Source organism: Dendropsophus ebraccatus, chromosome 13, assembly GCF_027789765.1.
Source record: "Dendropsophus ebraccatus isolate aDenEbr1 chromosome 13, aDenEbr1.pat, whole genome shotgun sequence".
Classification (NCBI taxonomy): Eukaryota; Metazoa; Chordata; class Amphibia; order Anura; family Hylidae; genus Dendropsophus; species Dendropsophus ebraccatus.
This window is the reverse complement of record NC_091466.1, coordinates 63,727,885-63,751,567: the sequence shown is the minus strand read 5'-3', so window position 1 is coordinate 63,751,567 and position 23,683 is coordinate 63,727,885. Positions and strand designations below refer to the sequence as shown.

Here is a 23,683-nt window from a genome sequence, read left to right as displayed (position 1 = left end):
TTGACCTAAGGTTAACCACCGAGAATCCTTGAGGAATTTTATCTAAATATAAGACTCTCGACTACAGTTGGTCCATTGCAGGTTTCCTATACGATCCTCACTTGTAACCTAGATAATTGTCCTCTATCACATTGTTAACTTCCAATTGTTGGGTCCTAGTCATAGCTGTCTCCTCTACTTGTCCTGGAAATCTTTTAGACGAGGCAGTAGAATGAGGTCAGTGGTGTAACCTGCAGCTCTTGGATCTATATGCAAACCTTTCACAAGCCTCCACCCACCATGGACTATTTGTTGGCTGATATGGTAGAGGGACCTCCCCCCCCCACCTTTTTTAATTTTTAATTTTATTTTTGAGTAGACAGGCTGCAAAAATCCAACCATAAGCTCTGCTGTACAATCCAGATGATTTTACCAGTCCACAGTGGAGCAGGAAGGATGTTCAGTGTAGTTATGGCCTCAGTCTCTGTGAAACGTCCTATTTACTGAGTTTTTGGCACTTAAGCTCCTTCCAGCTCCCTGTGTTTCAGGCTAGTGTCCTTACTAGCGGAACTCTCCCTGCGAGCGCTCTTTGATCCATTGTTTGAGGGGCTGTGCAGCGCCGGCCGCTCTGCAGCTTAGAATAGTGAACTACACACTAATGAGGAGCCCGGCCGCCCGCTCCCTTCTGTTTGATTAAAATGAACATTTCCAAGAAGTATTTTGGCAGCTGGCACAGCCTGGCCTAGAATCATCGTCCCCGGAGCTGCCAGCTAGAGGGATGGAGCAATGGGTATTTGTTTAGTGCTAAATGTCATGACTGACTTTTTCCTATATATGTTTTTTAAGGTTGGTGCAAATTGTGAATAGACCCCCTGGATCCTCCGGGAATGTTCCCAATCCACACTAGGTTAAAAGATTGTTTTAGAGTGACAACAATTTCAAGTTTCAGAGTGATTTGACCAATATGGGAGTCTCCACCAGAAGGTGACACATTGGGTACTATCAACCTATAGCGTTAGTTGTCTTGGTCACACTACTTTTACCATCTCATACTTCTTCTATCAAAGATTTTCTGTCAGGCGTCATGACCACAATAGCGAAAGGTACCGGTAGGTCACCCAGCCGTCCTGTACCCTGCTCCGTGATGATAAGGGAAAACAATCCCAACAAGATTCTTCCTTTTGGAGGAGGTTCTGGGTTGGCTGAATGTCTAATTTCCGACCTCAGCTGGAGGTCTCTGCAGACATAATGGGTACAGAAGGATTTGCCCTTTTTTTAGTTTACTGTCTAGAAGTAAAAGATGTATTCAAGGACGGGCACCAGTAAAGCCATGGTTACCTTGTATATGTTGAATTTTCTGACTAAAACCTCTTTTATCCCTACAGGTTAACACATTCCAGGCAGTGCTGGCATACGATGAGTCTGACACCTATGCCATATTCCTATACCCAGAACATGGACTGCAGTTTTTTGGGACCAGGCCTAAGGAGTCCTACAATGTCCAACTTGAGCTTCCAGCCAGAGTGGGATTTAGCAGAGGAGAGTCTGAAATCATGAAAAGAGAAGCTCCTTTCTATAGTGTCACCAACAGTGAACAATCTGTGAAGAACCTATATCAGTAAGTGTGACATATTGTAAATGTGGCCTACAAGAAACCACTGAATCTAGTCTTGTTGGTGCCGGGCTGTTGATTGCTTGCAGAATACGTTGACCTTCATTTTCTTCATCTAAATTCAAATTTTTTCCTTCTTTTAGAATGAGTAACGTTGGTGTCCCGGGAGTTTGGGTCTTCCACATTGGTAGCATTTCAGAATTAGACAATGTGGTACCAGCTAAAGTGGTGACCATCCACACCCAAGAAAGGTTAATTCCACTGATTAACTCCCACAATGACTTTCCTGAAAATCAAGAACAAGACAACGTGGACAACAACTATGATGAGAATTATGACGATGATGTTGATGGGGATTACTCTCCTGGCCAGACCACGGAGCCGCCTACGACAGATAGCACAAATGTGAATGGTGGATTCCTAGACTTCAATGATCCCACCACACTTGTTAACGGTGAAGAGGTTGAACAAGAGTCTTTACCCTACGATCCGTCCAACAACCCTTTACCACCATCTCCGGAAGAGCCCAGCTGGACGCCCCATGGTAGAAATAACCCAGTGGATGAACCTCACATCTATCCTTCAGTTTATAGAAATCTTGGCAGTGAACCAGAGACAGCCACCGAGGACATTGCTGAGGTTACACCTAGTCCACCAGTCGATCGTGAAAATTCTGATGTTGTTTACAGGGGAGGTCATATCTATGGATATGATGAGGAGGGAGGATTCGACACAGATGGTAAAAGTCATCTTCTGCTTTATACTATGTGTTGGTTCCTCATCCAGCTAGAAGCGAGGTCTTTTCTTTTTGATTTGCTGCTCACCAGAATGTACAATATAGAGAATGTGTGCCAAGACAGTCTTAAAAATTGGTGACTTTAATACTATAGCTTGTTCATGCCCATGGAGCCATTATGGGTGACTGTCTAGAATGTAGAGGTGGTCATCTTGCCTACAGGTGATGACATACAGTAGGCAATAAGTCCATACAATGACAAAACCTATGTACACTTCTGACTTCTTTTCAATTATTTTGTCGGAAATAATTTGACATTTGGCTGTTCCTTGTCTCTAGTGCTTACATTTAACCCGGTGAGTAGAGAGACTTGTGAGAGGAAGCCCGGTTACTGCTCACAATACGCCTTCTGCACAGACTACGCTACAGGATTCTGCTGTCACTGCCATGATAACTATTATGGCAACGGAGTGCACTGCTTACCCAAAGGTAATGACCTGTCTCGGTGTATAAGATCTCCAATATAATGTATGCTCATGGATCTGGTGGCCGGCAAGTCTTATAATGTTTCTTGTAGTCCTGCTCATTAGTATCGAAACAGAGATTTGTATAGTAAATACAACCATAGAACATCTTGACTGAACCCTCTATACAACTGAACGCATACACGCATTCTGAAAGAGGGGGGGGGGACACTGATGGCCTCCTTCAACAGCAGCTTATCACCTCTAGAATAAAACGATCAGACAATTGAAATTCAGCATGCCCAATCCTTCTCTTCCCCAGCATCATTTGTTGGAGAGTAAGTGGACACCATACACATGATGGTCAGCCAGTCCTGCCAAAAGTGATGAATTTGGCCTTTAAAGATCACTGTCATTTCAAATATATTTAAAAATAACTCCTTACCCCAGAAAAACAGCTGTAAAGTCTTTGCCATTATATGTGTCTGTTCTGTGCAATCTGCTGTCCACTACCTGTTGTTAGGGGAATTCTGTCTCTAGTTAAATTCACAGCAAGACAAAACACAGGAAGTGGGTGCAGGGCTTAGTATTTGTCATTTCTAGGCTGTGTACATGTAGTCTGTGAGTCTGTCTTCATGCTGATGATGATCTCACTGTTCTTGAAAGGTAAATCAAGGCTTCCCTTTCATATGTCACCTACCATAATGCTCAGCACAGCTGTACCTTTTATTCATAGCAGTGACCACAGTGCCGCAGTGTAATCGCCCCCTGTGCCCTCCACTTAGCTTTTTAAAGCAGTAGTTCAGTTGTAACCTTGTTCGTTTTTGCAGGTGCACCACACAGAGTCAATGGTAAAGTAAGCGGGAATCTGCTTGTGGGACAAACGCCTGTCAACTTCGATGGCATTGACCTCCATGCTTATATAGTGGTGAATGACGGAAGAGCATACACTGCCATAAGTCAGGTCCCAGAACCTGCGTCCTGGTCGCTGACTCCATTAACAGCCATTGGAGGACTGTTTGGTTGGCTTTTTGCACTGGAGAAACCTGGACATCAGAATGGGTTCAGTATAACCGGTGAGTACACGGCTCATATTCCTGTAGAGGTCCTACTCTATAGTACTCGGAGAGGAGTACTGTTCTAATATTTCTGTACAGTGTCCTACACTTATAGTACTTGGAGAGGAGTGCAGCTCTGATTCTGCTTTATTCTTCCTTTTATATACAGGAGCGAAGTTTGTTCACAACATTGAAGCAGTGTTTTCCCCGGGGGATGAAGTCGTTCACATCACACAAGTTGCAGATGGTTTTGATTCAGATAACTACATCCATCTAAGAACCACCATTAAAGGGAGAATCCCATTCATCCCAGAGACCTCGACTGTCCAGATTAACCCTTACTATGAAATCTACCAGTACTCTGGTTCAGGTAATCTACGGCAGAATCTACAACGTATGAGGGCAGTATATTATATACAGCGTATGAGGGTGGTGTATGATATACAGAGTATGACAGCGGTATACGATATACAGTGTATGATGGTGGTGTATTTTATACAGTGTATTAGGGTGCTGTATAAATTACAGAGTATGAGGGCGGTGTGCAATATACAGAGTATGCCGACCGTGTACTATATACAGTGTATGTTGGTGGTGAATGATATACAAATTATAAGTCCAGTGTATGAGGGCCGTGTATAATATACAGAGTATGGCTATGTTCAGTCGTTGTATGAGACAGGCCGTTCTGGCCGGGTCACAGAACGCCCGGTTTTAGAAAATATCATCCTGGGCGGTACTGCAGTGCGTGTGTGCCCGCATCCAAAATCCCTGCTGAACACAATGGAGCGTGCGGCCAGAGGCGCACGTTCCATTGTTTGAACTGATAGGGTTTTCTGCGGCTGCTATTCATTGAATAGCGGCCGCAGAAAAATGATATGTCAGTTTCTCGCCGTGCCGCTCCAGCCAGGATTCCCTCAGCCTTCAGCACAACGTAAGTTCCGCGCTAATCACGGCTGTTGCAACAACGGCAGTGATTAGTACGGAACTTACATTGTGTGAAGAGAGCCTATGAGGGAGCGGTGTATGATATACAGAGCATAAAGGTGGTGTATGATATACAGAGTATGAGGGCGTTGTACAATATAGTGTATGTTGGTGGTGCACGATACATAGTGTATGAGGGGGGTGTACGATTTGCAGAGTATAAGGGCAGTGTACGATATACAGTGTATGACGCTTTTGTCTTCACCTCTCAGTTGTGACCTCCTCGGCTCTCCGAGAATACACAATAACATCGGCTAATAATGAAGTCCAAAGACTGTCGTACCGGCTGAAGCAGAACGTTACCTTTCAGGACTGCAGCCACTCACAGCGGTCGCCCCCCACCGCCCAGAAGCTCGCCGTGGATCGCATGTTCGCTCTTTACAACAAGGACGAGAAGGTTCTCCGATTTGCCATCACCAGCCACATTGGCTCTGTTCATGGTAAGTGTATATCTGTATACGGGGCGAGGCAGCACTTACTGAGGGGACAGTCTCCCCACTGTACTTAATAGGATGCATCAGGCTAAGGTGCTTGGAAACTGCTCACGGTGCTGAAAAATGCTGCACAATATGGAGTCATGGAACCCTTCACTATCATGAGACTTTATTTAGTACCCCCTTTGTTTTCCCCCCGACCTCTACTTGTTCTCCGGGGGCTTTCCTCTGGTTTACATTGTGGTTTGTTGTCTCCTCTCCCTCAGTCTTTCAGCAGCCTCCTTGTACGCCGGGGTGGGCAGGGAGGGGTCTCATCGGCTTCTCTTTCCTATAACAAAGCTCCTTTTCTGTCCTCTGCCGCCTGAGTAATTTGGTGGCAGCTTTCGGGTCAGGAAGTCAAGTAACCTAATGTGCTCAATGAAGTCTCCTGAAGAGTGGCGGCCGCCATTAAGCAGCCAGATAAAGATCCCTCCGAGAATGTCAGCAGAACAATGACTGGAGGAAGTCCGGGGCGCGTGGTGACAATCAGTCTGCTGCCGCCATGTAGGGGCCAGGGTAGTGACAGTCAGTGTGCTGCCGCCATGTAGAGACCAGGGCAGTAAGTGACAGTCAGTCTGCTGCCGCCATGCAGGGGCCAGGGTAGTAAGTGATAGTCAGTGTGCTGCCGCCATGTAAAGACCAGGGCAGTAAGTGACAGTCAGTCTGCTGCCGCCATGTAGGGGCTGGAGTAGTTAGTGACAGTCAGTCTGCTGCCGCCATGTAGGGGCTGGAGTAGTTAGTAACAGTCATTCTGCTGCGGCCATGTAGGGGCTGGAGTAGTTAGTGACAGTCAGTCTGCTGTCGCCATGTAGGGGCCGGAGTAGTTAGTGACAGTCAGTCTGCTGCCGCCATGTAGGGGCCGGAGTAGTAAGTGACAGTCAGTCTGCTACCTGTCTCCCACTGAAATGAATGGGATGTCGTGGCTTGCAGCAAAGTTACAGGCAGGTGCACTCGGAGGTCACAGAAGTGGGCAGTTGTGCCATAGTTTAATACTACTCACACCTGAGTATTTGTTACAGTTATAGCCTGGATTCCAGCTCTGTCAGGAATGGACGGATGAAACAGGTGGAAAGTTCTAGATAACTGTTTCCTATTCTACCAACAGATTCTTCTCAGGAGCCGACACAGACCAGCCCCTGCTATGACGGGACACATGTATGTGACACGCGTGCCCAGTGCCAGCCTACATCTGGATTGAACTACACCTGTACCTGCGCCTCTGGATACCAGGGAGATGGCAGAGATTGTACTGGTAAGACACCAAACTCCTCCTGTGCCCCCACACATAGTCCCCGAAACACCACACAATGTCTGCCCCGTGCTCACAGCCCCCACACAATGTCCCAGGACCACCACTAGATGTTTGCCCCAAGCTCACAGCCTACACACATGACCCTGGACCACCACAAGGTGTCATCCCCATACTCAAAGCCCCTACACAACAACCTGGACCACCACAAGATGTCTGCCCCGTGCTTACAGCCCCTACATATCTCTGGACCACCACAAGATGTCTACCAAGGCTTACAGCCCCCACACAACATACCTCGCCCACCAAAAGCTGTCTGTCCTGTGCTTACAGGCCCCAAACAACATCCCCCACAAGTTGTCTGCCCCATGCTCACAACCCCTACAAATCACCATGGATCACCACAAGATGTCAGCCCCGTGCTGAGAGACCCCACACAACACCCTGGACCTCCACAAGATGTCTACCCTGTGCTCATAGTCTCTATAGAACACCCTGGACCACCACAAGATGTCTACCCTGTGCTCACAGCCCCTACACAACACCCTGGACCACCACAAGATGTCTACCCTGTGCTCACAGTCTCTACACAACACCCTGGACCAACACAAGTTTTGTTCCAAGACTCACTGTCCCCACACAATAGCCCCCACCCACCACAAGATGTCAGCCCTGTGCTCACAGCCCCACACAACACCCTGGACCACCACAAGATGTCTGTCCCATACTCACAGCCCCTATACAACAACCTGGACCACCACAAGATGTCTGCCAAGGCTCACAGCCCCCACACAACATCCCTGCACCACCACAACATGTCCATTACAGCGAAGTCCACAGCAATCCCCATAACAACAATAGGAACAGTGTCCCCGATAAATGCGATGGCTGCGGTGCCCCCGGATTGATTATGACATGCCATGTATAACAGGGATGGCTACCAGAGTACCTCACAACAGTGCAGGAGACCATGATTCCCCCATAAGTGATGGCCATAGTGACCATGAAACATTAAAAACGTGATTCCACAATAAATGATGGCCGCAGTGACGGTGAAAGATTAAAGGAATTATCCTGGGTTCAAAAAGAAACCTTGGTATTAGCCTTATGTCCTGTACCCCAAGCACTACCATATGTAATCGTTCTAGGTACCTCAGGCATCGATGCTCTAGAACTCTCATTGATGATGACAATGGCGTGGCGTGACCTCCCCTTTCTCTTCCCCAATAGATGTTGACGAATGTGAGGCCGGACTCGCCAACTGTGGCCGCAACTCCCAATGTCTGAACCTGCCCGGCAGCTACAAGTGCGAGTGCCACCCGGGATACGTGTTCTCTCCGGAAGGACAGAACTGTGTGTGTAAGTATCATGGACACAATACAATGTTCTAGAGCGATCAGTGATACCTACCAGGGTTCCCAACCTGTGGCTCTCGGATGTCAGGGCATAAAGAGAGTTGTGGTTTTGCAACAGCTAGAAAGTCAGATTGGAGTGCACCACTCTACGCCATACTGACCACCATCACTGTAAGTACAGTATGCACTCAGCGTCCCCTAGTGTTTATGGCAGAATTCTATAATATACCATCCTGGCTGGTTCTCATTTTATATTCCATCCTCCTCTCTCTGTCACAGAATTTAATCTCTTTAAGTAACATTGTGTACACGGCTATTGTAATGGTGTCTGGTACTGAACAAATATTGCGATGTGTGATCAGGAGCAGAGACATTCCTGCACTTTAGACTCCACCCACAACATCCCATAATACTACACATTATATACACGTGTGTAATGGAGGATAAGTGATGTCATTTATATACAGTGACCCCACCAGCAGAATAGTGAGTGCAGCTCTGGAGTATAATATAGGATGTAACTCAGGATCAGTACAGGATCAGGAATGTAATGTATGTACACAGTGACCCCACCAGCAGAATAGTGAGTGCAGCTCTGGAGTATAATACAGGATGTAACTCAGGATCAGTACAGGATAAGTAATGTAATGTAATGTATGTACACAGTGACTCCACCAGCAGAATAGTGAGTGCAGCTCTGGAGTATAATACAGGATGTAACTCAGGATCAGTACAGGATAAGTAATATAATGTATGTACACAGTGACTCCACCAGCAGAATAGTGAGTGCAGCTCTGGAGTATAATACAGGATGTAACTCAGGATCAGTACAGGATCAGTAATACATGTATATGATAACATCCTCACATCTCTGTCTCCATTTTAGTGGGGAGTTCATTCGGTAACCCCTGTGAGGATGGCACACACAGTTGTGACACAACAACGTCTCAGTGTCTTCCACGCGGTGATGGCGTCTTTACATGTGAATGTTTCCCAGGATATTCAAGAAGCGGACAGACGTGTATCGGTAAGAATATGTCAGATTTACACTGAATATAGTTGTATTGGTGTTAACATTGTGTCGTGGCCCGATCCTCGTTGTTATGTCAGGTATTGGTGGGGGGTTTGTCCCATTATTAAAACACTACGTCCTCTCATGGTCACGCTATGACCTCGCACCTATAGATGGTCAGTCCTGTCCACCATGTACCTGTCCGCCATTACTGCGGAGCATTCCTGGCTGCTTATAGCATTGTCTAGACGTGTGGAGCCCTCACATACATGTTACATGTCACACCGCCATCTACACCCTGACCTCATACTCATAAACCGCCTTTATCTCCAACATGAGGATTTTGGCGGTGACTCAGTAGTTATAATAGAGCCAGGAGGTAAAATGTGATCAGCATCACCTGCATCAGACTGGACTCTGTGATCTGTTCTCATTGTCCGGACAGACAGCATGGCCTTATTGTTTGCTCACACTATTGCTCTATGGTATCAGCCGCTGGACAGGCAATAATTAATCCTTTTTATCTTGTTATTTAGTAATAATTAACCTGCTGGGACTTGTTGTTCTGGTGACTTTATTGTGCAAACTCCAGAGTCCAGAACATCAGGGGGATGAACCAGAGCAGCCAAATAGTGAGAATTTAGGGAGAATATAGATATGGCATGAAAACTGGTCAGTGGTCTGCCCCCCTTTCATCAGTGTCAGCCAGAGAGTGCGCCTGTCATCAGGGTCAGCCAGTGAGTGCGCCTGACGTCAGTGCCATCCAGAGAGTGTGCCTGTCATCAGGATCAGCCAGAGATTGTGCCTGTCATCAGTGTCAGCCAGGGAGTGCGCCTGTCATCAGTGTCAGCCAGAGAGTGCGCCAGTCATCAGTGTCAGCCAGAGATTGTGCCTGTCATCAGTGTCAGCCAGAGAGTGCGCCTGTCATCAGTGTCAGCCAAAGAGTGCGCCAGTCATCAGTGTCAGCCAGAGATTGTGCCTGTCATCAGTGTCAGCCAGAGAGTGCGCCTGTCATGAGTGTCAGTCAGAGAGTTCACCTGTCGTCAGTGCCATCCAGAGAGTGTGCCTGTCATCAATGTCTGCCAGAGAGTATGCCTGTCCTCAGTGTCAGACACAGCACTCCCATTGATGGTGCCAGCCCAAGAGTGCGCCAGTAATCAATGCCAGCCAGAGAACGCGCCTGTCATCAGTGCCAGCCAAACTGTGCGCATGTCATCAGTGCCAGCCAGCCAGTGCCTCTGTCATTAGGGCCAGCCGGAGAGTGTGCCTGTCATCACTGCCAGACACAGCACCCCCATTAGTAGTGCCAGCCCAAGAGTGCGCCAGTCATCAATGCCAGCCAGAGAATGTGTCTGTCATCAGTGTCAGCCCCTGTCATCAGGGACAGCCACAGTAAGGGCCAAGGTTCACAGATCCTATTACACGACGGCTCAATTTGGCCTTGTCTGTGGGATTCCCAAGTCTCCACAGCTGCAGCTCTCACTTCTGCTCCTGTCTGTGAAGTAACAGGCCACTCAGCCAATCACTGGTCATGGTGCTGTCCTGTCTCGGCCAGTGATTGGCCGAGCGGCCTGTCACTTCAAAGATGGGACCAGAAGTGAGAGCTGCAGCTGCAGTGACCGGGGAATCCCACAGATAGCTTTATTATTTTATACTACAATATTCAGCCAATGACCGTGCTACCTATACCATGTAGTGATGCGCGGTTGGTGGCCAATGACATTTAAATTATTGGTTCTTCGGCTCATCGTTGTCTTTATTAAACAGAGCAATATTGGCCTGATTTGGCCGTTAATCGTGAAATAGGGTCCTTAAACATCATGTTAAACTTTTGCTTCCCGATCCTTCTCTCTCCTAACATCTGCCATTGGGAGAACATCAGGAGCCCAATATACATTAATCTGCCATTTCTGCTGTAATTCACCTACTGTGTATGAGCCGCCCAGCAGCACAATCACCCATCATCTTAAAGCAAGTCCTAAGTAACACACTGCTCATGTATCTGGTTGTGCTAATAAAGGACCCTTTAAGGGTGCGTTCACACCTACAGGATCCGCAGCAGATTTGATGGTGCAGATTTGATGCTGTGTTCAGTTATTTAAATGAAATCTGCTGCGGATCCGGTAAGTGTGAACATACCCTAAGGGTACTATTACACCAACAGATCTGACAAAAGATTATCTGCCAAAGATTTGAGGCCAAACCCAGGAACAGACTATAAACAGAGAACAGGTCATAAAGGAAAGACTGAGATTTCTCCTCTTTTCAAATCCACTCCGGGGTTTGGCTTCAAATCTTTGGCAGATAATCTTTCGTCAGATCTGTTGGTGTAATAGTACCCTTAGGAAGAACATCTTAAAGACTGTTATCCCTCCAAGCAGCAAGGTGTTCATTTCAAAGAAACCGGCAACACAGCGGCCATTGTCCTCCGCTTCCTGTGTGTTAATGAGGGCGTCCGACCTTAAAGTGGTCGCCCCGAGGCTTTAAAGGAGAAAAAAAAACAAAACAATTACAATGAAAAGCAATGAGAGGTTTGTGAGTCACAGCCAGGGCCCGAGCCGCTGAGCGCTATTACTGTGCGGCTTAAGGTTGTAGTCTCCAACCTAAGGATCTCCATCTGTTGTAACACTAGAATACCCAGCATGCCCTGACATCCTAGAAGACATTCTGAACACCATATGGTAGTGTTCCCCAACCTGTGGCTCCCCAGCTTTCTGGTAGTTGTAGCCACAGACTGTTTGACTTGTAAATTTCTTCTAATATTTTGCAAAGAAAAGTTTCACTACCACGCATGGCCTGTGGACAGGATTGGCGCTGTTTCTTGGGAAAAATGACATCCTATTTTCTAGCAGATCGAGAACTAGAAAAACACACCCGCCTTCTTCCAAAAGCAGCGCCACCCCTGTCCTCGGGTTGTGTGTGGTATTGCAACTTGACTCCATTCACCTTTATGGACCTGAGCAGCAAAACCACACGCAACCTAAGGACAAGAGTGGCGCTGTTTCTGAAAAAAAAATGCAGCTTATTTTTTCTAATCTTGTAAAAAACCTTTAAGGATACATAAATAATCAAGTAATCCCCAAATACCTGAAAAAAGAGAGCAATAGCTGTCCCCAACGGTTATATTGCTAAGAAGTAAAAATTATAAACTAGAATGATTACCATTAACAATCAGATAACTCATTGGTCATCAGTGTGGCTGGATCTGACCTGTTCACAACCGATACTGCATATACTTAAAGGGAACTTCAACCTAAATTTTAAAACTAACCATATACTAGTACATCAGACGTTAGAGTGGCAGCCAAAGTTTGGTAAATGTATTTCATTTACTCACAGAGATATTGTCTTGTTTCGGTTTTGACGCGGTGGCGTCCATTTTGGCATCAATAAAACAGGAAGTGCCTCTATATTTGGTTGTACTCCTTTGTAAATTGTCACTTTTGATGATGGAATCTGTTAACGTTGTGCTATTTATCAGTTTTTTGCTATTTTAAAAGGTGGCAACCAATATGGCCGCCACTCTAATTTAAAGGTCTCTTTTGCAAAATGGCTGCCACTTAAATACCAAAAAACACCAATAATTCTGGAAGGAAATGAAGCAGAGACACTAAATGTTGGCTGCTGCTCTAACATGTAATTAACTCCAATATGGACAGATTTGCTTTTAAGTAGAAAATTCCTTTAAATTTAAGTGAACGGGTCTGGGATGTGTACAGGTGGTGACGGGCAGCCGTATGTTACAGCTGTGCTGATTGTCCTCAGATGCCAGAGCAGGGGAGCACTCTCTATGACCCAGCTCCAGAGGGCCTGTGTGATGTACAGAGCTGAGACAAAGCCAGACCCTGTGCTGGAGGTTTCCTTTAATCTCCGGCTGTGACTTACTAATTGTACGTTGTAAAACTCTTCAAAGAAACTCTGCAAATGTGTGCGAGCCTTTAAAGAGACAGTGCAGTCATTTAGGGGGCAATTTGGTGCGGCCTTTGTTCTGTATTAGAAGTGGTCTCATTGATGATAGTAGCTGCACGGTGGGGGGGGGGGGGGGCGGGGAGGGTTATTAGGAGCCGAGAGCACCTGGAGATTATAAACTACATTAACCACAAGGTATAATGAGGCATTGGGTTCTGGGAAATACAGTGTAATAGGGAATAGTCATAAAGCTAAGAAAACTGACTTGTGTACATGTGAATGGACACCATGTCCTAAGTTTAGAGGTGGGCTTAAAGTGGTATTTCCATATAACAAAGTGACGTCTGTCCAGGTATGATGGGAATTGTTGTTTTGCAACAGCTGGAGGGCCAAAGGTTCCCCATCCCTGGGCTATACCATAACTTTATAGTTAGTGGGGGATACATAGATCTTATCTTATCCCCCTGGATAACCCGTCCTGATGGTGGGGTCTGCCATACCATACATAGATCTAGTCTTATCCCCCTGGATAACCCGTCCTGATGGTGGGGTCTGCCATACCATACATGGATCTAGTCTCATCCCCCCTGGATAACCCGTCCTGATGGTGGGGTCTGCCATACAATACATGGATCTAGTCTTATTCCCCTGGATAACCCATCCTGATGGTGGGGTCTGCCATACCATACATGGATCTAGTCTTATCCCCCTGGATAACCCGTCCTGATGGTGGGGTCTGCCATACGATACATGGATCTAGTCTTATTCCCCTGGATAACCCGTCCTGATGGTGGGGTCTGCCATACCATACATGGATCTAGTCTTATCCCCCTGGATAACCCGTCCTGATGGTGGGGTCTGCCATACCATACATGGATCTAGTCTTATTCCCCTGGATAACCCGTCCTGATGGTGGGGTCTTCCATACGATACATGGATCTAGTCTTATTCCCCTGGATAACCCGTCCTGATGGTGGGGTCTTCCATACGATACATGGATCTAGTCTTATTCCCCTGGATAACCTCAGCGCTGATTACTTCCACATTGCGGGGGTCTGGATCGTGTCATCATCACCCCTGTAGTGTTTCCCACGGCCTGCCCCCGTTGCTCTCCTCTCATGCGGGGGGGGGGGGGGGGGGTCACGTTGCGGCCACATCTGTAGGTGCTAGAGATGTGAATCCTGTTATGTGTCTCATTACAGATGTGGATGAGTGTGCGGAGCTCAGGTGTCACCCAGATGCCACGTGCACCAACCTCCCCGGGACCTTCTCCTGTCAGTGCAATCACGGCTACAGGGGCGACGGCTTCCAGTGCACTCAGGCCCCAGGTACGGAAACAGCCGCTCGTCCTTCGTGTGTATACGGCTATCAGGGAAACATGAGATGTGTAACGTGTGGGGGCGGACGGCCTGTTATTCTATGTCAGTCATGGTTTGTGGGCGGTTTTGGGGTCATTGTGTTTTCAAATGTTGAACTTGGCAGAGAGCCTTAACTAACATGAAGAAAGTGATGAGAGCGCTGACCTATCTGTAGTATATCTGTTTCTTATAGCATGGAATACAGGGGGAAAATACCCATATGGGGATCCTCACCACAACTTTTCCATAAATTTCACCCACAAGTCAAATATTAATTGTTGTCCCTATCTGTGTTATTGCCGTCCTTCCTTATCGGTGCAGTCTTGGAGGGAGCAAGGATTGAGGAGGAAGAAGAGTAGACCTACCCCCCATATACTAATTTCCGCTATCTCCATATACAGATTACAAACCTCCTCCTGTATCCTGTCTGGAGAAACGTCGCAGCCTCCTGGCACCTTCCCAACCTAGAGGTCCACGTCCTGGTCTCTTTGTTCCTGAATGCGACTCTGAAGGGAATTACGCCCCTGTGCAGTGTCATGGGAGCACGGGGTATTGTTGGTGCGTGAACAAAAATGGAGAAGAGATTGAAGGAACAAGAACAGGACCTGGCAGAGGACCCCCTAAGTGTGGCGTGCCAGGTATGGGTAATATACACTAACACTGAGACTGTGATATATTATATTGCTCAAGTCTGATATCTGCTGCTCCCCTTCACATACAGGTGGATGGTCAGATTATGATTGCTTTCATCCTCCACTAGGTGGAGCTCTGACTGGAGTAACTATTAGATCAGGGCTAAACACCTTGCTGTCACTGACTTATCTCTGTCTTTTAATCAGAACCCACCCAGAGACCCCAGACCATGTGTGAGAGATGGAAGCAGAGCCTGCTGGATCATTATGGTGGAACCCCGGCTGCAGAACATTACATCCCCCAGTGTGACGCCTACGGTGACTTCACTCCGCTACAGTGTCACGGGAACAGCGGCTATTGCTGGTGTGTGGATAAAGATGGTCGTGAGGTCGAGGGATCCAGGACGCAACCAGGGATGACTCCGGCCTGTAAGGATCAGACCTAATGACTTACAGTATATAAGATTATTGATTCCGGCTCATACAATCACTGTGCTCTCTAATGCAGGTCTGCCCAGCGTGGCACCACCCACTGCAAGGCCCACCCCTCGCCCAGATGTCGTCGCCCCGACGTCGGGTACCTATCTCTTATACGCGCAGGGTCAGCAGATCGGATACTTACCGCTGGATGGTGTCAAGTTTAGGAAAGACAAAGCAAGGACGCTGCTCTCCCTACATGTAAGTAACACTATCTGGTGCACTACACCTTCCAGCCTTTCCTGACACCTAGCAATTCCCATCATGCTGGCTGTCATGACATGTTGGGAGTTGTAGCAGCTGGAGCGTCACATGTGGGGAAACATTGATATATACCAGGGGTGTCAAACTCAAATACACAGTGGGCCAAAATTAAAAAATTGGACAAAGTCGCGGGCCAACCTTGACAATTATTGAAGCGCGAATGCAGCGGTCCTGGCATTGTCAGAGCAGCGTGCGGTGTTCCTGGCACTGTCAGTGGTGTGTCTCCCAGCGCTGTGCTCTATGAAAAATGACATGATAAATTGCTATGATATGAATGAACCCCAACCCATGTAATAGCCAATCCCCCCAATATTGCCCCATGTAGTATCCAACACAACCCAAACTGCCCCAAATATTAGCCAGCCCTCCCAATAGTGTCCAAATAGTAGCCAGCCCCTTAATTGTCCCATATAGAAGCCAGCCCCTGCTAATAGTAACATATAGTAGCCAGCCCCCGCTAATAGTAACATATAGTAGCCAGCCCCCCAAGTGTTCAATATAGTAGCCAGCCCTCCCCAATAGACTTTTATAGTAGCCAGCTCTCCCCTGTAGTCTCATTTAGTAGCCAGCCCTCCCCACAGTCTCATATATAGTAGCCAGCCCTCCCCATAGACTCATATATAGTAGCCAGCCCTCCCCATAGTGTCTTATATAGTAGCCAGCCCTCCCCTATAGTCTCATATATAGTAGCCAGCCCTCCCCATAGTCTCATATATAGTAGCCAGCCCTCCCCATAGTCTCTTATATAGTAGCCAGCCCTCCCCAATAGACTCTTATATAGTAGCCAGCCCTCCCCATAGTCTCTTATATAGTAGCCAGCCCTCCCCTATAGTCTTATATAAAGAAGCCAGTCCTCCCCAGTAGTCTCATATAGTAGCCAGCCCTCCCCATAGTCTCATATATAGTAGCCAGTCCTCCCCTATAGTCTCATATATAGTAGCCAACCCTTCCCCATAGACTCATATATAGTAGCCAGCCCTCCCCATAGTGTCTTATATAGTAGCCAGCCCTCCCCTGTAGTCTCATATATAGTAGCCAGCCCTCCCCATAGTCTCATATATAGTAGCCAGCCCTCCCATAGTCTCTTATATAGTAGCCAGCCCTCCCCAATAGACTCTTATATAGTAGCCAGCCCTCCCCATAGTCTCTTATATAGTAGCCAGCCCTCCCCAATAGAGTCTTATATAGTAGCCAGCCCTCCCCATAGTCTCTTATATAGTAGCCAGCCCTCCCCATAGTCTCTTATATAGTAGCTAGCCCTCCCCTATAGTCTTATATAAAGAAGCCAGTCCTCCCCAGTAGTCTCATATAGTAGCCAGCCCTCCCCATAGTCTCATATATAGTAGCCAGTCCTCCCCTATAGTCTCATATATAGTAGCCAACCCTTCCCCATAGTCTCTTATATAGTAGCCATGGCGGGCCAGATGCAATTCAAACTCTAAATTGCCTGGCGGGCCAAAAATAATAGCACCACGGGCCAGATTTGGCATGACTGATATATATCTGATATATCAGTCACCCTGTACCACCATCCCTACAGCCACCACAGGGGGCAGCGTTAGCTAGGGGGACACTGTCAAACACCACCTGCAAAACCACAGTACTGTTTGTTATGTATTCTCAATCCATGCCTGGTCCGGGCATCTGTTTTCTGGGGCAGGTGTTCAGGTTAAAAAACTTTTTATCCAAGTGCTGCCAAAGGGGCAGGGCCTAGAGCATCCATGCCATTGGTCAGCAGAACATGAAAATTTAGCCCAGGGACAGAGAGAGGTGCTGCAGGCCTAAGGCATGGATGCTCTAGGCCCCACCCCTTTGACACAGTGCAAGACACTGCCTAAATAAATATTTTTTTTTACTTGGAACACTGGCCACAGGAGACAGATGGACCCCAGTACCAGGCATAGATTAAGCAGTTTCGGGGATTGGGGGGGCGGTGTTCACTTTAAAGGGAAACTATAACTTTCAAAAACGTTTGTACTTTCAGAAAGTTCCATTTTATCTGCCTTTGTACGGACAGGATACACTTGTAGCAAACACTAAGGGGGAGATTTATCAAACATGGTGTAAAGTGAAACAGGCCCAGTTGCCCCTAGCAACCAATCAGATTCCACCTTTCATTCCTCACAGACTCTTTGGAAAATAAAAGGTGGAATCTGATTGGTTGCTAGGGGCAACTGAGCCAGTTTCACCATACTTGATAAATATCTCCCTAACTGTATAAGTTTTCACTATCCGGGTTGTAAACTTGAATGCTTCCATTCACCGACTGATCTAATAGGTTATGGCCAAGGGGGCGACACTGACACATGACAGATTTTCCTACTGGTGCTCTGCTCCACCCCTTTGGGTATAACATTCTTCCAGCTATTCATACACACCGCACCCCCCTTATGTATCCCCCCTGCTGTGCCCCCCTTATATACCCCCCCTCCCCTGTGCCTCCACTTCCTGCCTGCAGTCTTCATGTCGCAGCCAGAGGGGCCGAATAAAACAGCTGTGAGCCCCAGCTCCCCCTCAGATCCGCATAAACTGAGGACCAACCCAAAAAGCAGACGACGCCTCAATGTTTTGACGCCTGCTGGGGGTAGTAGTAGTTTTTAGCTATACTTCCCACTCGCACGATACATAGGATCCTCTTGTAAATCGCTTTCCATCGCCTGTGACGCGGTTAAACTGTTTTGCAGTCAGGAAATGACATTTGCACTACAGCCATGATTACAGCCACTATTATTCCTGCACAAATCCTCCATTCCCACAAGAAACCAGATCCCCTCCATGTGTAGGCTGCAGCCAGCGCCGGCCAAGTCTGCCGGCTCAGCCCACGGGAAGGCGGAGGGCGGCGGAGTACAGCTGTCTCTCAGCTGTGTGGGATTCATTCCACATTGTTGCTTCGGGGAGAACGACCTCAATGTTATTATTTATGGAAACCCTGGGGATTTACCTAGGCTGTCATCCTGCCCCCTCCCCCACCCCGTCGCCTCCGTACGCTGTAATGCCGTGATGAAAATCACTTGTGCAAATAATCTGAAACATCGAAAGGAAGGTGGTGAGAATGTGTGTAGATGTATATGTGATGAATAGCTGGGCGGACACAGTCTATGCCAGTACAATCCACACTAATGCACCCCTCACCTTGTCACGCAGGGCTCCATAGTGGTGGGCATCGATTATGACTGTCAGGAGAAGAAGGTGTACTGGACCGATGTGGCTGGGCGCACCATCAGCCGGGCGAGTTTGGAGCCTGGTGCCGAGCCTGAAGTGATCATCAGTACAAGTAGGTTACACTGAAACACAGACGTATGACTTACAGATACAAGTATATAGCGGCTCTATAGGATGTGCAGCTTTCAGCACCAGGCGGTTTCCATCAGAGCTGATTATATTGTGTAATATATGTGCAGAGGCCGAAGCTTTTACCTTATACAGAGCTCCAAATCCCCTGCTTGTCTGTACACACAGCTAGAGGATACAGAAATGCAGTGAGCTCCATCTAGTGGTCATTGCAAATGTAAGATTAGTAAGAGCTGTATCCATACTTATACAATTAGCTCCCTCTAGTGGTCTCTGTAAGTAGTTCGGTGGGAGCTGTATAAATACATATGGTAAGAGCTCCCTCTAGTGGTGGTTGTAATTAGTTCAGTGGGAGCTGTAAAAACACATATGGTAAGCGCTCCCTCTAGTGGTGGTTGTAAGTAGTTCAGTGGGAGCTGTAAAAACACATATGGTAAGCGCTCCCTCTAGTGGGAGCTGTATAAATACTTATATAATGAGCTCCCTCTAGTGGTGGTTGTAAGTAGTTCAGTGGGAGCTGTATAAATACATATGTTAAAGGGGTTATCCAGCGCTACAAAAACATGGCCACTTTTCCTCCTCTCTTGTCTCCAGTTCAGGTGTGGTTTGCGATTAAAGGGGTTATCTAGCGCTACAAAAACATGGCCACTTGTCCCCCTACTGTTGTCTCCAGTTCAGGTGCAGTTTGCAATTAAGCTCCATTAACTTCAATGGAACTGAGTTTTAAAACCCCACCCAAACTGGAGACGAGAGGGGAAAAAGTGGCCATGTTTTTGTAGCGCTGGATAACATGGTCACTTTTCCTCCTCTCGTCTCCAGGTCCGGTGTGCACTGGATAACCCTTTTAAGAGCTCCCTCTAGTGGCACCTGTATATAGCTCAGTGGGAGCTGTATAAATACAGTAATACCTCGGTTTTCAAACGCTTTGGAACTCGAACTGCTTGGTATTCGAACGAAAATTTACCCAGAAGTAGTGTTTGGAATTTGAACTTTGCTCGGTTTTCGAACATTTTTCAAACGTTTTTGCGAGCGTGGATGGTGGGTTGTACCTGGCGAGTTAAGCAGTGGTGAGGCTTCCCATACAGTACAGTGCTGTATAAGACTGCTGGAGTGCATATACAGTGCAGTAGTAGTACAGGCAGTGCACCACCATCTCCCATACATTACAGTGCTTGGATGGGGGGGACGCTATACAGTAAAGGATGGGTGAGGAGTTGGTGACTACGGTACTATAATTGCTGGTTCTGATGAACATTTCTTATGTGCCAGCCCATTTCTTATGTGTATAGTGCTGTTCTGTACTGTACTGTAGTGATTATACTGAGCACTTATCAGTGTAATAAATGAGGATTGTAGGTAATTATTGGTGGCTGCTGGAACCAATTAATCACATTTACATTATTTCCTATGGGAAGACACTGCTTGGTTTTCAAACTGCCTTCCGGAACCAATTACGTTCGAGAACCGAGCTACCACTGTACTTATATAATGGGCTCCCTCTAGTGGTGGCTGTATGTAGCTCAGTGGGAGCTGTATAAATACATATGCTAAGAGCTCCCTCTAGTGGTGGCTGTATGAATTTCGGTGGGAGCTGTATAAATACTTGAGCTTCCTCTAGTGGTGGCTGCAGGCAGACCAACTCTTATAACTGTTTACAAAGGGGATGTGTAGCAGTACCAGTAAACTAAGAACTGCTAGAAATCTGCACTGATCAGCCATAACATTAAAAGCACTGACAAGTGAAGTGAGAACATGGATTATATGGCGCCTGTCAGCGTGGAGGGATATTAGTTGTAGGTGATTGGCCAGTTTTTTTAAGTTAATACTTGCTGTAAAGATCTGAATGACTGGATATTGATATGTAGATGCAGAGGTCAGGGCATGTGGGGTTTTCCAGGTATGGAGTGGTTAGTGGCCATGGAAGGACTACCAGGGACAGGGTCATTGATATGTATGGGGGTTGAAGGCTAGCCTGCCTGGTGCCATACCACAGAACAGCTGTGGGCATGTGACCATCAAATAGGGAGCAATGGAGGAAGGAGTCTCGTCCTATTCTTCATGTGGACGGTCAGCTTCTCCCCTTCTCCTTGTATCGTGCACTGACTATAACACCAGATTTTTCTACCTTGTAGATTTGATGAGCCCCGAGGGCCTGGCCATAGATTACTTGCGGAGGAACATGTACTGGACAGACAGCAGCACCGATAAAATAGAGACATCACGGCTGGATGGTAATGACAGGAAAACGCTGTTTGACACAAACTTGGTGAATCCACGTGCTATCGCCATAGACGCTGTGCGAGGGTGAGTAACCATGACCTCCTATAGCATTCAGACAACATACAATACACACAGAGGATTATATATATGCCTCAATTCTGTTTATTATCAACTAGTGTATGGTCCGGTGTGAATACCTGCTTTAGTGTCCCCTCTGTTACCCGGATAGTTTATTTCTGCACTGTATAAAATACCGCCACAGATTCCTATTACCACCACTGAGATTTCAGCATCGCAGTATGTAAACAACCACTAAGGTGTAATGTCGCCCCCTACAGAAACCTCTACTGGACAGACTGGAATAGAGAGGCCCCTAAGATCGAAACCTCTTATATTGACGGCTCAAACAGGAGGATTCTGGTCAATGACAACATCGGGTTACCCAACGGGCTAACGTTCGATCCATTCTCCAAGCAGATTTGTTGGGCAGATGCAGGTATAGATCATTCGTATCTACTGGTGGGGAACATAAGAGGGGTTATCTTTCTTCTCATTGCCAATGATGGGTTGGGGGGATCTGACTTCAGGCACTGGTAGAGAGGGAACCCTTATGCTGTGGTCTGAGCTGACTTCTGCTGGTCCTAAAGGGTAATCCTGTTCATGATCTAACACATCTTCTGTTTTCATAATAGGAACCAAGAAGCTGGAGTGCATATTGTCCAATGGAAGCGGCAGAAGAGTAGTACAGAGTAACCTTAACTACCCCTTCAGTCTTGTGGGCTACGCCAATCACTTCTATCACACAGACTGGAGAAGGTGAGTTGGGGGACATGGTGCCAACCATTTACTCTAACAGACATTACCTGTGTCCCATGTGCTAAAGGAGGGGGGGGGGTAGTGGGGAAATCTGCAGGCTGTGTGATGTATTTATGGTGGCTATACATATAATATAAGGACAGCTTCATACCCTTCAGGATGTATGTCCTTCCCCACATTCCTATATTATATAATAACAGGGGTGTCAAACTGGCAGTGGTCCAGAACTACAATTCCCATTGTGCATGGACAGCCAAAGATTTAGCTATCCGGGCATGATAGATATTGGGGGGTGTCCTTTTGAACCCAGTGTCTATATATTTGTAATACAGCAGCGTGCCTGAGGTCTAGCGTATTGTATTGTACTGGATTTACAGATCTCTCCATAACACCACCTCATTTGTTTACAGGGACGGCGTAATATCTATAAATAAAGATAATGGTCAGATAGCAGAGGAATATCTCCCGGAGCAGCGATCACATCTGTATGGAATAACAGCAGTCTACCCTTATTGTCCTTCTGGTAAGTTCCTATGTATTATACATATATCCATTCAAGATCTGACAATGACAAATTATATATACAAAAGGTAATTATATCCATATGTGGTTGGTGAACATGTCAGGGTATGGTTTCAGCCCTCACACAGTCTCAGCAAAAAGATGGTTAACCTGTGACTCTCCGGCTGTTACAGAACTCCAATTCCCAACATGCCCTGACAGCTTTTTCTTTTAAATAAACTGATATCAGAAAGTTATATAGATTTGTAATTTACTTCAATTTAAAAATCTCCTGTCTTCCAGTACTTACACCACTGCAGAACATACAGCAGCTGATATTTCCAGTGTGACACACAGTACTCTCTGCTGCCACCACTGTCCATGTCAGGAACTGTTCAGAGCAGTAGCAAATCCCCATAAAAAAAAAAACAACATCTCTGCTCTGGACAGTTCCTGACATGGACAGAGATGGCAGAGAGCACTGTGTCAGACTGCAAAGAAACCACCACTTCCTGAAGGACATACAGAAGCTGATTAGTACTGGAAGACTGAAGATTTGTAAATTACTTATATTTAAAACATCTGTATAACTTTCTGACAGGAAAAAAAATAAAAATAAAAAATTGCCAGAGCACTTCTTTAACGTCTCAAATCTTTTTACATTGCAGGAAGGAAGTGATGACAAGATTCAGCGACCAAAAAAAGCCGCTATTGAGGAATCTCCTGCTCCGATTCCGTTAAGAAGAATCAAGAAGCGGAGGGAACAACTCAATGACGTACGGCAACAAACAGAAAAAAACAAAAAAACAGATTTCCATACAAAAAAAAAAAATATTTGAAAAAGTGTAAAGTTTTTTTTACCTCAATTTTTACTACTGTATTTTTTAAAGAAAATGTTTGTACTTGTAAAAATGAATGAGAGGCGTCCAGTGACCTGTGTATCCACAGGGAGCGCACAGAGGCATTCTCACACACCCCGCGCTCTCGGGGTCACAGGTGAAGCTGAACTGTTCTGCGTTTACTTTAACTCCAGATTTTAATGGTGCCGATTTTTTAAAAAGTTTTTTATATCTTTCCTTAATATTTAGTTTTCAGATGTCTACTGTGAAATAGCTAACTGTATATGGCTGTGTCATACCTATACCAAACAAGGAGCTATAGAAGTAACTGTATCCACTCACGTGATCCGCACAAGTCTCTGTGCAATCAAACACTTCAGATAATTCCAATAAAACCCTTTTCTTTATGGAGTTGAGGTCATGACATCATCTCGGCATCAGCCTTGGCCTT

The 23,683-nt window shown here is 46.5% G+C and overlaps 1 protein-coding gene across 1 annotated transcript in view; it reads left to right on the top strand.

Moving 5' to 3' along the window:
- The window catches only part of NID2 (nidogen 2), a 30,772-nt gene extending 7,133 nt beyond the window's left edge, over positions 1 to 23,639 (top strand). The window contains exons 3-21 of the mRNA XM_069951348.1: positions 1,365 to 1,597; positions 1,735 to 2,330; positions 2,667 to 2,816; positions 3,622 to 3,867; positions 4,019 to 4,219; positions 5,049 to 5,276; positions 6,415 to 6,561; positions 7,789 to 7,917; positions 8,800 to 8,940; positions 14,037 to 14,162; positions 14,594 to 14,830; positions 15,032 to 15,253; positions 15,333 to 15,502; positions 18,710 to 18,839; positions 20,989 to 21,160; positions 21,415 to 21,572; positions 21,769 to 21,892; positions 22,303 to 22,415; positions 23,062 to 23,639. Coding sequence (XP_069807449.1) covers positions 1,365 to 1,597; positions 1,735 to 2,330; positions 2,667 to 2,816; positions 3,622 to 3,867; positions 4,019 to 4,219; positions 5,049 to 5,276; positions 6,415 to 6,561; positions 7,789 to 7,917; positions 8,800 to 8,940; positions 14,037 to 14,162; positions 14,594 to 14,830; positions 15,032 to 15,253; positions 15,333 to 15,502; positions 18,710 to 18,839; positions 20,989 to 21,160; positions 21,415 to 21,572; positions 21,769 to 21,892; positions 22,303 to 22,415; positions 23,062 to 23,072 — 3,534 coding nt within the window. The 3' untranslated portion in view covers positions 23,073 to 23,639. The remainder of the gene's footprint in view (positions 1 to 1,364; positions 1,598 to 1,734; positions 2,331 to 2,666; positions 2,817 to 3,621; positions 3,868 to 4,018; positions 4,220 to 5,048; positions 5,277 to 6,414; positions 6,562 to 7,788; positions 7,918 to 8,799; positions 8,941 to 14,036; positions 14,163 to 14,593; positions 14,831 to 15,031; positions 15,254 to 15,332; positions 15,503 to 18,709; positions 18,840 to 20,988; positions 21,161 to 21,414; positions 21,573 to 21,768; positions 21,893 to 22,302; positions 22,416 to 23,061) is intronic.
- Positions 23,640 to 23,683: the final 44 nt, after the last annotated feature.